Source organism: Montipora foliosa, chromosome 13 (genome assembly GCF_036669935.1).
Source record: "Montipora foliosa isolate CH-2021 chromosome 13, ASM3666993v2, whole genome shotgun sequence".
Taxonomy (NCBI): Eukaryota; Metazoa; Cnidaria; class Anthozoa; order Scleractinia; family Acroporidae; genus Montipora; species Montipora foliosa.
In genome coordinates this window covers 27,412,823-27,427,150 of record NC_090881.1, presented here as the reverse complement: position 1 = coordinate 27,427,150, position 14,328 = coordinate 27,412,823, and the positions used below count along the sequence as shown (strand labels likewise).

General features: G+C 38.1%; 1 protein-coding gene across 1 annotated transcript; it reads left to right on the top strand.

The window, feature by feature from the left end:
• The first annotated feature begins 47 nt into the window (after window positions 1-47).
• LOC137983932 (mediator of RNA polymerase II transcription subunit 4-like) lies at window positions 48-6,482 on the top strand. The gene is made up of 8 exons (XM_068831087.1): window positions 48-169; window positions 316-394; window positions 1,540-1,710; window positions 2,015-2,072; window positions 3,166-3,252; window positions 3,829-3,999; window positions 4,701-4,771; window positions 5,362-6,482. Exons 1-8 carry the CDS (start codon window positions 90-92, stop codon window positions 5,497-5,499), a joined length of 855 nt encoding a protein of 284 aa, XP_068687188.1. The 5' UTR covers window positions 48-89; the 3' UTR covers window positions 5,500-6,482.
• The last annotated feature ends 7,846 nt before the right edge of the window (window positions 6,483-14,328 follow it).

The window sequence follows — 14,328 nt, the reverse complement described above, 5'->3', positions numbered from 1 at the left end:
TACACTATAATAAGAGATACATGAGGTACCTAAGGAAAAATTGGAAGACCGCTGATAAAGATAATCACAGACTCAAGTTTCGAAACAAAATGGCTTCCGCTTTTCCAAGAGATCGAAGCACAAAAGAAGTGATAAATACCATACTGGATGACTATGAAAAGTTGGCAAAGTGTGTGTTTATTCTAACTCTTGTTCCTAACCCATGATTGTCATAACCGATTGCTTCTTCCTAATTGTTTTGTCAATCCCCGCTGAAACGTTATCAAGTTCTTTAAGTATTAAGCTTACTGCATTTGTCTAATTATTTTTCTGTAGAGAATTATTCGAAAGCCTTTCGGCTGCGTCATTGTACCGATCAACAAAGCAAGATGCAGGCTGTGGGGAAACATCAAAGGTAAACATGGTTTAAAATTTATTTACGAGAGAACAGGTTCCTAGGAATGAGACTGTGGGACTGTTCACGGTGGGGCGGGTAGGGAGAACAGTTATTCAGAATTCGAATTTGCCCTACCCCCTTTCACACTTTCTCCTCACCCATCCCGTAGAGCTGTAAGTTCCTTTGAAACTCACTATTTTGTGCCACAGAAAAGAGTTAACATGTTAATGAGAGCATGCGACTCTTCTTAGCTTTGAACTTAATGTATTCTCCAAGCAGTTGGTTTAGAAACCTTGAACTGCTCGCAGGGTAAACTTAATGGAGAGATTCTAACCAGAAATATTACCAATACTCAGCAGCCGTTGTCTTCCCGCATTGTGTCCTGCAGCACAAGCACACCATAGTGATAAGCAGAGGACACAGAGACACAAAGTTCATGCTTGAAATTTAGGCACATTTGCTGCATTAAGTCATAAATTTCCGGCATGTACAAAACACAGGTCACAGGTCATTGTTTTGCCAATACAAAGAGAATCCTTAACGTTCATTAACAAAACAATGGTTTTCAGGTCTAATGTTGGCATTGGTAAACAGTTAGGGTTGTTTCTATGTTGGCAAAACAATGACCTGTGACTTGTGACCTGTGCTGTGGACCTGCCCATAAATTTCTGGTCTTGCACATATTACCAACTTGTTTAGCATGGGGTCCAGAATAGACTATCTTTTACACTGCTAACACAGTACAGAAGTTTGTGTTTGCAAAGATTGAGGATTATTATCAAGCATATCGCAGATTTCTCTATCATTTTCAGTAGGTGGTCTCCTTGTCCCAACTCGTTCGCAAATAGTTACTCCAACATTCCCCAGTGATTTTTCCTGCCTCGCCGCTTGATCTCTTAGGTTCTGGCACATAAAATCATGACCCTGGTATCCCAATTCGTCCCACAGTTCTTTCATTATTTTCATGTAGCCTTTCTTTCGCCCGTTCTCTTGGCGTGGAGGGTAGCTTGATGATGCTAATTCCAGTGCCTTCCTTTTGCATTGCAGTAAATCGCTTATCATCTCATCCGTCCATCGTACTCTTCCTATTATTATTATTATTATTATTATTATTATTATCCCTCACTCAATTATTAATCAGAGAATATTCCAATATTTGTAAGGCTGTTGAACAGCTCATTGCAAAGGACAAAGAACTGCAAGCAGCTATCAAGCAAATGCAAGAGCAACAAGCCAGACAGCAAGAAATTCACTTGATAAAGGAGGAGATTTCCAAAAAAGATCAAGAGATCCTCAATCTTGAATCACAACTAAAAGAAGCTGAAAAAATTTTAGTAAGTACTGGTAATAACATTCCTGAAACTATGGGCATATTTTGGTTGAATTCAATAACAATTTTTGGATTATTTTGTTGTGAGAACTTGAAAATAACTGAACAGGTCCCAGTTGTTCAAATGATGGATAGCGCTATCCACCAGATAAATGACTATGCAGTGGATAAGTAATAGAGAAACCAACAACCTAATTATCCTGCTTTTTTTGTTTTTTCTGGAAGAATGAACATTGTTAAGTGATCTCAGATTTTATCTTAAATTTTGTGTGTATTCTGTTTGATTTTGTTGTTGGTTGCCTTTCCAGTCTCAAGCTTTGTTCCAAGCAAAGAAGAAGTTGTCTGCGATAAATCAAGCTAAGAATGGTAATCCACAAATAATTTGTTGAACTAGAGTGTGATCTTCAAACTGCATATGTGTAGATCTCTATGAGAAGCAAAGGATACATTTTGGTTTTCTTGAAAAGGGCATAATAGCCTTGTTAATTGCACCAAACTGTCTTGTTTTTTTTTTTCTCTTGTCATCATTTAGCAAGATTAAGTTCATGTTTGTATCCACTCTTTCAATTTCCAGGGCTTTTCAATAATAATTCTCAAACTCATTAATATTTCATAATGTTACTAGCCAATCAAAGTGTCCCATTTTGGTCAGGTGCATGAATCTTAATACCCAATGAAACTACAGATCAAGAAACGCCTGACTTAGTTCAAAATCTAATTTAAATGAGCCTTTATGCTAATAAACACAATTTTCCAAATATTCAACATAAAACTTTCGTAGTACCGTTTATCATTAGCATCCCGGGGTTTAAAACGAATTTTGACACCCAAAAGTTCAGTGACAGAGCATCCGTTTTGCAGATGTCTGCACCCAAGACTTGAACCTTGTCTAGTTTGTGGTCTTTGAAAAGTCCACAGTAATAAAAAACCGTCACTTGTACCTCTAACCGGAACAGCCTCGTTAACCAAATCATTTCCTTGAGGAGACTATTTTGGCAGGCGAAAACGACATGATTCTGACTCACTCTCTTGGACGTCCTTTTGCACTCACCCAAATATTGAATATTCATTTCCTTTACAAATTAGTATCACTCGTCTGATAAGAAAAAAGATCATCACATGACATTAAACTTAGTAAAAAAGGTTGAGAAGTCATGTCAAAAACTCATGCTTTGTGTTTCATCAGGGGTTCCAAACACCTCAAAACAATAAAAGCACTCCACCTATGACATCATGCTTCTGTTTGTTTCTTGGTTTTTGGAACCCCTGATGAAACACTTGCATTCATTTTTGACATATTCCTTAATAAAACAGAGTAGTGAAATGTCAATAGCAGTTGGATGCCTTCAAGACAAGGGGATCAGTGCAATGGAAAAACCTCACCTTGTCAAAAGGTTGGCCAGTTGTGTATACAATGTGCACAATAGTTTTCAATGTGCCATTGTTTTTTTTTCACCAGGATCAGTTTCATCTGAAGAACTAATCAAGTATGCTCATCGAATAAGTAGCAGTAATGCTGTAGAAGCCCCAATATCATGGATGCCAGGTAGGTTTGTAAAAAACACGGTGATCATTCAAATAAATGAAGCAAAGGAGTAACATTATTCAAATCTGCCAAGCAGCATTTTTCTATGGTGTTGCACGTAATATTGCAGATGGGAGCCTTTGAATTTTGCTTTTTGGGATTAATCACTCACCGAAAATGAGTGATTAATCCGGTAAAATTTTAGGCATTTAAGGGTTAATGTCCCATTAACCTTTTCACGCTTAAACCGGCCAGACTTAGTATTTTACTCTGTCTAATGCCAGGCGATTTTACTCGTGAATGGGGAACCCCTGGGAATCAATGGGTTAAAGGTAATCTGATTGTTTTGCCTTTCAAAGTATTTTATGTGGTGATGTCTATTATGCTGCAAAAGGCACTTCACGTTTTGCATCTTTGCATCAAACCATGATGTGTCACCACTCAAATAATGTCAGCTTGATTGTCATTTTTAGAAGCAATTTCATAGGAATTTGCATTTGAAATCCTTATTACAGATCATTCAACTGAAGATCTTCAAGGTCATACTTTCTTACGACATTTTCAGTTTGTGGAATTTGACCGTATTGTTGTATTCAGGTGACCCCCGGAGACCATATCCTCAAGACATTGAGATGCGGTCAGGGTGGCTTGGGAGACTTATGGAAGGTGTTGCCATGGAAACTGGTCAGCCTATCGGAGATTCAAATTTACAAGGAATAGTACAGACATCTGCATCAATTATGAGTGTAGAAACTACCAGTGGAATAGGTAAGTCTTGTTTAAAAAAAAACAAAAAAATGCATTCTTCAGCTTTTGCATGAAATCCTTGGTACAGATTCTAATCAGTATTAGCACTAAAACTGGTTAAATATCAAGGTAAGCTGTAGGTCTAGGTCGTTCAAAGTTAAGAAAAAGTGAAGACCATGTTTTAACACAGTTATGGTGATATGTTAAGCCTGAAGCTTGTGGAGTTATTTAGAGAAATGTAGTTAATACAACAACTGGAAGGAGACGTCCAATTTGCTTCTTAATCTGTGGGATTTGAACTCAGACCGTGACTTGTCTCTCAAGCTTTGCTATTGAGTAAATGGTCTTCATTTGGACTGTCCACTTGATGGGTACCAGTAAAGGAATTCCTTGATGTTTTCAGTTAATTAAATGCAACGTCTTTTGTTTCTTTTTTCACTACTCCAGGGTGTTTAATTTTGAGATAGGCCACTTCGGAAAATACCATAATACTCTTTGTTTGTCCCCCCAAATTTTGCATCAGCATTGTTTCCAGTTTCTCTTGGGACTTACAATGGTCCCAAGAGAAAACAAAAACAATACTTATGCAAAATTTGGGGGGACAAACAAAGAGTATTATGGTATTTTCTGAAGTGGCCTTTTGATCTGTGATATGCAAAACTGAGGAAAGTTATAAAATCCTTTCACCTTCTATCTCCCTTTTTTTTTTTTTTTTCAAAAAGGTCAAACCAATGGCCAAGCATCTACTTATTCTTGGCAGAGCAATCTTTCAGGAGGACCCACTTCACTACAGGTATAACATCTAATTAACAAAAATGTTGAACTTATGAACTGATTATCTTTTCATTACTTTAATTATGGTTTTTCTGATGTAATGTTTAAAAGACAAGCAGCAGTGTTTTATTGGGGTTTAAAAACACGAGGTGTAGCCAAGTGTTTTTAGACCCGATAAAACATGTACTGCGAGTTTTTTGAACGGCTTCAAAAACATTCCACAAAGAGCATGTCCCTCTGGACTCAAAACAATGGTTCAAATTGTGAGAGGAGAATATTAGCATACAAGAAAAACAAGCTATGCCTTATTAGTATTCTTTACATAAAGAATACTAACTTATTAGTATTCTTTACATAAAGAATACTAACTTATTAGTATTCTTTACATAAAGAATACTAACGAGGAGTGTTTTATCAGGATATAAAGCTCATACATGTGACGTTTTATCGGTGTTTTGATAGGCTGTTAGGCTCATGAATTATTAATGAATTTTTGAAATATAGTTTCTGTTAAGAAGTGATCCGATACATTGGTGGTAAAGAGAAGAGGTATTTAATGCGCAAGACTACAAAATAAAATTTGACATAAATTAATTTGATTGTTTTCAGTATGCAGCATCCTCTGGCCTGGAATTGATAACCAGTGACCTCAACAAGGAAGTGGCAAATGGACGCCAAGAAGCCGGTGTTGATGAAGTAGAGATCATGTCATCATCATCATCTTCGTCATCCAGTGACAGCCCTTGATGATGTCATTTCCAAAGGAGCTGTGATTGAAATAAACAGCCAAGAGTTATCCACTATCCCGAATTATTATTTTTACACAATCAGCTTGGTGGAACATGCCGTCGTGTATGAAACTTACAACAACAACAAGACTGTAAATAGGACACAACTTTCCTTTCCACTCATCGCTATCATTATTACATTCTTGCACATTATCATCACCATCATGTGAGCATTATTATCACTGCTACTATCATCAAGAATCTCCAGGGTCTCAATCATGCCATCGTTGACATCATTCTCACTTAAATCCTACTGTATGCTGGAAAGCCGAACTCAAAGACAGTACTCTCTTACATTACTTGCCATAGGACATAAATAGCATATGCCATGAATTTGTTTTATAGCTTGAAAAATAGAAATCGAAATCGGACAAATTGAATTTTATGGAGATAACTTATTTCATAAACTTTGTACATAGTTATTGTATACTTTGACTGCTACTGAAAAGAGTAAAGTAGTGACAAATAAAAGCGTAAATATTGCTGTTATAAAATCCAAAGAACCAAAGAAGTCTGGGGCACCCAACGAGAGTATAGTTCAAAACCACTTAGACATAGCATCGTTAAACGTATTATAGTATTTAAACGGTAGATATAGTCATATTTTTATGCCCTAAAAAGTTTTCATCTGTTGCGATATCCTAGCTGAAAGTCCAGTGATCCGAAAATTATAAGGATCAAAACTTACCTTTTCAAAATTTTCAGCCAGAAAAAGGGCTCCCGAAAATTCTAGGTGACCTTTTTAGGGTGAAAATCCGTTAAAATGGGCAATTACACCATTTTTTAGAAGTTCGGAAATCCTAGGACAGGCAGGCAAGCAAGAAATTTTACAACAAATGTTCCAAAAATTCCAGACCTCAAATCTTCTTCCGAGTAGATATTTTCCGAAAATTGACGTTGGGTGCCCCTGAAGAAGTGAATAGAAAGGATAAGCTTACTGTCTGTGAATGTTTATACTTGTAAGAGAGAACATTCCCTACGTTTCATTTTCTGAAAGTAGTGAGGTGTAGTCAAGCGGTTAGGGTCGTTGCCTTGAGATCCGGAGATCCCTGCGAATTCAAGACCTGCTCGAACCACAAGTTGAATTTGATCCTGGTAGCCCCTGGTTCCGCTTTTCGGCTGCTCTTGAAAATAAAACCAGACAAACCAGTTGGCACTGGTTTTTCTGGTTTTGTTGTTGTTCTGTTCTGCTGTTTCATTCATTGTGTTTCATTGGCCCTGAAAAGCCCCTATGGGAAGTGGTCAATTAAATATGTATGGTCAAGTAAGGGACCCAAAATCGACGGAAGCTCCATTAATTTAAAAATGAAAACACTGTTACTGACCAGTGACGACTGCTAAAAATGGTTTTGAAAAATCACGGAGTATTCAAGGTAAAAGGTCTCCCGTTTTCACGAAAGCGAGGAGCAGAAAGTCTGAATTGTTTCTTTCCAATTATCACCCATGTGTTTGCGCCGCAATGTACCATTCCGGACAGATAATTATTGCATTCGAGATCTCACTATAAGTTGAAGGACTGAGTTGCGAGTTAAGCCCGATTCAGACGTCGTACTTTTCTCGAGCCGAACTTAATTATAGTTTCGATCGACACAATATATGATAAGTACGCCCGTTGATTCAGACGTCGAAGTTAATTGGCCGATCCATAGCCGTTCCTAATAATAGGCCATTTCCGAGTTGTTGTTTGTCTCGGTTTCAAAGTGAGTCTTGGTGCTCAACTATTGAAATGGAAATTAGTTTGATTTGCATAAGAATACGCAACTCATTTCCATTTGAATTGTTGTGCACCAGGACTCGCTTTGATACTGAGGCATGCAGCAACTCGGAAATGGACTATTACTAAGTCAGCTCTTTAAGTTCTTGAGAGAGTTGGATCGAGGAGAAAATGACGTCAAAGGCTCACTAGTTTAAGAACGCAATGCGAGTGTACGCCGCAGAATTAATATGCAGCACGGGATTTTTGGGCTTTCAGACTTTTTAAACTCGCGTTTTGCATATATAATACGCTGCATTCACTCGCTGAGTTAAGTTGGTGAGCCTTTGACGTCAGTAATGGAGGACCATGAAATCCAAAACTTACACCCAAAGTAAACCACCTTTGGACAAAAATCAAAGCTCAAATTTTGTGCCAGTCAGATGTTAAGCAAACACAATTTCAAATTTTGAAGAAAAAAAAAAGGAAAGGGATGTTTTTAATCACAGCGGCACTTTAACAATCCAAGATACGAACGAGAAATGAACCACATTGAGACGGTATGAATTTGCGTAGGATGTCATAGAAACAACTGTTTAACGGTATTCGAAAAAAGAAAACAAAAACATAACGTACACGTTTAAATACGTAGGTGTTACCACCTGGAAAACGCACGTTGAACAAGTGCGGTTATAACATGCTCTCAACGACCCTAGCGAAAATTACGTTCCCACGGCCTGACGGTGCCCAAAATGGGGTTACATAGATCTTTACATAGAGTTTGTCATCCGCGGCTCTTTGTGATGTACCATTCTCTCACAAAATACACAATTTGCTTAACAAAGGAAAATACAAAGTGACTTTAACTGTATTAGGATAAAACTCAAGAAAAAGGTTAATTAGATGGGTGAGATATCGTCAAAGGTCCTAAACTGTGATATCTAGGGTCTTACGTAACGGATATTTTTTCTCATGAAGACTTGAAGTTTTTTCAGTTAAGATAAAATAACATATCTTATAAACTCTTGTTCTTAGGCCATAGCACTTGTTATAATAAAAAGCACATTACGTTTCGAAAAATTGTACATACGAAACTTTAATTTTTTTAATAAAATGCTGCGTTGGTTTACCACGTTTATCACCGCTGTTTGTTCTTAATTTCTACTAAAAATCAATACCTCATTTCGGCCGCCTAAGGACCGGTTACAGTAAGGATGAGTAATCTCACCTGGTACAATTTTTGTTGACTCAGTGACTTCTCAAACAAGATAAATTTCAACCTCTATGTCCATTGTGTCGTTATTGGACTTCAGAGATGATTACAAGATGACACAAATTATAATTACGTACAAAGTCGGATCCTATCTAACTCTCTGATAAACGATTGAGGTCGTTAATGATGTAAAATCTCCTAGAATACTGTTTTCTCGAACTGCAAATGTCAGCTTTTTGTCCTAATATCTTTCATTTCTGTTTTATTCGGATCACAACCCACCAGTCAGTAGGACCTACTATAGAAACAAGGAAACTGACAATTTTAATGGACATCAAATTTTTCGTTTCATTTTAGTGAAAACTGACACTCAGTTGCTCTGGCGTTTTGCCGTGCTCACTGAAAATCACTTAAGTCTCTGTGTGGGTTCCATGTAAATCAACTCGAACAGCAATCTCAAACACTACAGTTTTCATTGTGGGGGAGCCATTTCAGCGGGGGACGAACAACTTTGAGGTCATATTTTGACCGGCTAGTTTTCAGTTCGTTCTTGTCAGTCAGTGTACATGCTTCATGGACAATCACGAAAGAAAAGCTCTCTCTAAAATACCTTTATCTCTTAATGCTTGCCTGGGTCTTTTTTAGCGTTCAAATTCACAAAATATACTTTCGTGCAAGAAGTCGCTTGCGTGGTGAATATTTCGAATCATTTATTTTATTTTATTTTTGCGTTGACAGCTGAATTTGACATCAGTGTATTATTCTCTCCGCCTCCTCATCTCGGCTTGAGGGAACCAATCGCGTTCGAACTCGTTACAACGTGGGGATTATCCTTATAATTACCAAAAAAACTCAGTGCCACACAGTTCAAGTGAGCGTGGGTAGATGCAATGTCCTTGTTTAAGATATGACTGACAAGAAAGGGAGGCAACATATTGGAAGATTGAGCAGCACATCACGGGTTGACATTCATCTACCATCCATCCCTCCCTCCTACGCATTTTGCAGGTGATCAAGATTTGTCTGTACTTACTACAGCGTCAAAACCAAATCACCGGTATCTTTTCACTGATCTCCTATAAAGCAACTAGATCCGGGTTTGCTATGGCCACTTTTAAGCAAGAAAACTGGAAGATTCCTCTTTCTCTGAATCGGTACAGTGGGAAAGACCATCAGACTTGAGACTTTCCTTGGTTGCGACAGAGGGTGCCTTTTGAATGTTATCTATCGTACCGGAGACACCACATCATCCGAATCAAAGGTATGGGATATAAAACGAACCATAAGTCTATCAAAGGACAACTAAAAAATTTAGCGATTTTGGAGAGAAACTATGGACTATAAACAACTCTGACAAGGTGGTAAGTTTTGTGGTCCTTCAGTCACTATACGCTTCAGGTTAGAAGCTATTACTTCCTGTTTATCATTTTAACACGGAAATTATTTTTAGCAGTTCCTGTTTTCAGAATAAGTGTTATATTCATTGTCCTGCGAAAATACCCAATCTTGAAAAAATTTCCTAAAATTTAACGCATTTTTTTTCGTCGATTGATGTTTACAACGTGGTCTTTTCTTTTGTCATCAAAATCAATAGGAAACGTTCTGATTCAGGACGAAGAATTTGAAACCATTCTTACTTATGTTTACCGACATATTCGTGAAATAAAATAGTTTTCTTGTTTTAACGGGCAAATTCTATACAGAGCCCAAGATTCGTTCGTAACCACAAATTGCCTTATCTTCACGCAGTTGTACCTCTTGGTTCGAGGAATGTTATTTTTCTTCCAATTGGAATCTTCAAAACTGCTTCCCTTTGCCGAAGAAGACGAATCGAGGGGAAAATTTCAAAAGGAACGGGATTTCTGAAGTGCTGCGTTTGTCGATGGCCAGAAGTAAAAATATAAGGCAATCAACCCATCCCCTATTTGTACAATAATGCTATGAGAGAAATTTGCCCACCGACTAGGATTTAAAGCGAACCACTACCACAACACCTCATTCGGTTATGCCATACAAGCCTTTTTCAGGAAAGAAAACGTCGACACAACGAATTTGTCACTTCAAAATATAAATTCAATCTCTGTTAAGTACTTGTTGATTATTCTTTTACCTTGTACAACGCGGGAGAAACATCCAAAGACTGGATCAGTGCGGGAGTCGGCGTATAGACTGATCACTGATTCACTGCTGAAGGCTGTTTTTCGTCTTAGTTTTCAGAGGACACTTAACTGAAAAAGTACGCTAAGAAGCATATCGGACGTGAAGCACGCTTGTTTCAATTCCTTTTGTAACGCTCACCGTTGCCGCGAATAAAATCCGGCTACACACACCGAATTGAGTCTCGTCGTTTAACCAGCGAAAACTGAACAAACTCAGTGACAGTATAGTCTCAAGTCAGCAAAGTCGTCGATAGTTTCACTTTCTGATTCCACGTTGTTTCTTTATCCTGGCAATATTAATTTTCACATTGGAAAATTATTTATCATTTTTACGAAAGACAGCGTTCAATTGATAGCTATGAACACCCACGCAACCGGCATTATGACGTCCCATACAAAAAATGGCTAAAAACCTTAAATAGAAATTATTGCCGCACTGACCTTCGTACTAAGATTTTTTCAGATGTTAATTTAGTCAGACTCCAATTCAGACACATGTTAATTCTGGGCGATTTGAATCTGGTAAAAATTTAATTTCAATCTAATAGATGAGCCATGCTTTTAACCTTTTAGCACAATTGGCGCTCTGTACATATTAGCCAAGAGGGTACCATCCATCTTTTTATTGTATTTTATTATCTTTAGAGTATTATTTCAGGGTTTTTATGGTAGTTACCAAAACAAAAGGACCATTCGTCCTACAATTATCATTTGGATATCATAAAGTACAAATAAAAAATAATTAATAGAGGTTTCTTTTTTACGAAAAAGTTTTTCCTGCTTCAAAAAAAGGAGAATGCTGCGTGGGCGAAAAAAATTACATTTAAAAAACCGAATCGATCGACAATCAGAATTTTAAATGCTTTATATTTTTTCAGAAACCCATAAGGGTTGAAACGTGTAACGGCCCCTTGTGTGCTGGGAAACAAGCTTCTGAATATTCAATTTGCTAAGTACCATATTTGGAACAACAAGAGCGAGGGGTTTCCAAATATGGTACTTAGCACTGAAACATTCAACCAATCAGTTCGCACTGAATATTCGGAAGCTATGAACGCGCGTTACACGTTTCAACCCTTATGGGTTTCTGATTTTTTCTAAAATTTACGATGGTCCCTAGCGACGGGTTTCACAATGACTGGGCTGAGTAACAAATAGTCCGAAAAAAGGACTTTTGCATCATTTTATAACAACTAGGATAGGTTTGACCTGTGCAATCCGACGATGCAATGCATATGAAGATGGTGTATCTCGATTAACATTGTTTCTTCCCAGTCCCCTTTGCAGCAGTCGTATTTTTGTCAGTCTTTTGTGTCCTCTTTACAACCAAGGAAGGACCGCCGCAAAACACACAAAGAAGGAGCCTTGTTTCCAGTGGCGCTCTTTATCATTCTGTGCAAAGTGGTCCCAACTTTTGAGGACTCAGTCTTTGCAGTGAGGTGCCACCGATTCAAACCATGTCGGCTGTCACAGACGTGAATTGTTCATGAATTTATTTCTTTAAAAATTTTGACGAACGCAGCTGATGCGCACGGAGAAATTCCTTGCTATGTGGTTTAATGTGTTCAAAAGACGATTCCGAGTCCTAAGTCTGCGGTAAATGACTACACATTATTTATTAATAGCTTTCGATGAACAGTCCATTTTAAATACGTTTTAAAAGCATATTATCCTTAAACCTTGAAGTTCTTAAACCCCTCCTTTCTTTTTAAGTCTATTTCGTTTCAGGTGCTTCCGAAGTGCCACATTTTCTGTACTTGCATGGAGTTTCTCCTCGTTTGTATTATCTTCCTTTCGGTGTGTCATCGAGATGGCTAAGCACCAATGGAAGCCGCAACTGATCGGTTACCAGCAAGAACACATTTCGAAAGTTTAGCACACTCTTAAAAATTAAACGTCTTTAGCTTCCAAACAACGCGCGGAACCAATTAGGCATAGACGGTATTCCACTTTAAACCGGTCCGAACTGGTTAGTGTGTTCTATAAATAAACGGTCCTTTAAAAGCATGGTCATCATGTGGTCGAAGTGTAACTTGAAAATCAGCGGTCGATAAAGCAAGGCTGTTTGCACATGTACTTCCTAAAATGATTCGAAAAGGAAATCGTGTGGAAAAATAGATGACGAAAATTAACTATTTTAGGAATATCAGATAGGACATACAAGCGCTGAGAACATTTTATTGCCTCGCTTAAGGGGTCCACTGAAGGCTTATTAATTTATGAGCACAGGAAGTTGTAAGCTATTCAAGATGTTGCGGAGTTGGCAAAGTTCAGAATTTCTCCTTTGAGCGTTGGGAGAAGAAATTAGCAGGAAGTTGTATCATATGATACCCGAGAAAAGGTTAGTTTTTTGCCTCTTTTTTTTTTCTCTTTCGTAGTCGGTGTGTTAAGAAAATTTCCTGCTTCATCAGTGCTTGTTGCTTCCGCTTTTTTTAGCATCATCTGCCCTAGTGAATCAAATTTTTCATATGAATGAGCTTGGTAATTTTCCATTTTTGTTCCTATGATATAAGATCGCAAAAGCGACAACAGTGAAAACTTCAGCAAATCAGGTGTAACAAGCTCACTGTTCTTTAAAAGACGAAAATCGATTTGAAGGAAAAAGTGAAATTTTCAAGAGAAAAGAAGACACTGACACATGTTATCTTTTATGAACAGCTACTGAGTAAATTTGCTAGCTGCAGCCTAAAAATGCTGCCATGGTTTAACATGTTACCGTTTCAATACGGGTACGGCCTGACGGTTGCAATCAATACAAGCAGTAGATCAAGCTTAAACCTTAAAGTTCTCTACTCAAAAAAGGAAAAACGAATTGTTTTACGACCTGACACCATTAATAGATTTACGTTGTCGCGTGGACTTCGTACAGCTGTACGACAGTATTTGTGTCGAAAAAACCGCGCATGCAGAGACAGGACATACTGCCTAACTTACGCTATTTAACAACTTTTCACCGAATTGGAAGTGGCTATTGGTGGATATTTGCCGAGCTGGCCACCGACACTGAGGTGGATAGTTGTTTTAGTTTATACTAAAACAGTGAGATAACATAGCACAAAGAGATTATTTTAACTCCTTTATTCCTGCAACGATGACGATATTTTCGGGCGCAAATGCCGCGCAAATTGCTCAGAAATGAATAGCAATAGCCTACGTAGCTGGTGGTATTGTTGGCACGAGAGGCAAATTAAGGAGTGGCGAAGCCACGCGGAGAATGACCCCTCCCCAGTATAATACCAACTTTATTCATTCAATACAATGAAAGGGAGAGATACGAGGGTTGTCCAATACTCACAAATAGACTTCATTAATTGGTGTTAGTGGTGATTCCAATGGTTCTATTGGTGAAAGCGAACGTGTTTTGTGTGGTTGGCTTATAGAACGAGGAATATTCATAATAATTATTAGCGCGCTTCTACTTGGTCTAAAAGCGAACTTGTTTTTCACCAATAAAACCATTGGAATGACATCATTTTCTATCGGTACCAATCCTACCATTCGTTCCAATGGACCATCGGTTTGACGAGACGAATCGCATCCGTTTGGGTATATTGGACATGTATGAGAGATACCAGAGGTTATCCCTATACGAGGGTATCCGCCCGGATGTTACTGATCTAGAGTCGATTTTGATGAGGGAGGAAAACCGGAGCAGTACCCGGAGAAAAACCCTCGGAGTCAGATTGAGATCGACTGAAACTCAGCCCACATTCGATCTCGAGG

Bases quoted from the DNA above. Each gene is read 5' to 3' on its own strand.
- LOC137983932 (XM_068831087.1), top strand. From the start codon at position 90: ATGGCTTCCGCTTTTCCAAGAGATCGAAGCACAAAAGAAGTGATAAAT. The intron at 1,711-2,014 runs GTAAGTACTGGT...TTGCCTTTCCAG, and splicing joins AAGAAGCTGAAAAAATTTTA to TCTCAAGCTTTGTTCCAAGC. The intron at 4,000-4,700 runs GTAAGTCTTGTT...TTTTTCAAAAAG, and splicing joins AGAAACTACCAGTGGAATAG to GTCAAACCAATGGCCAAGCA.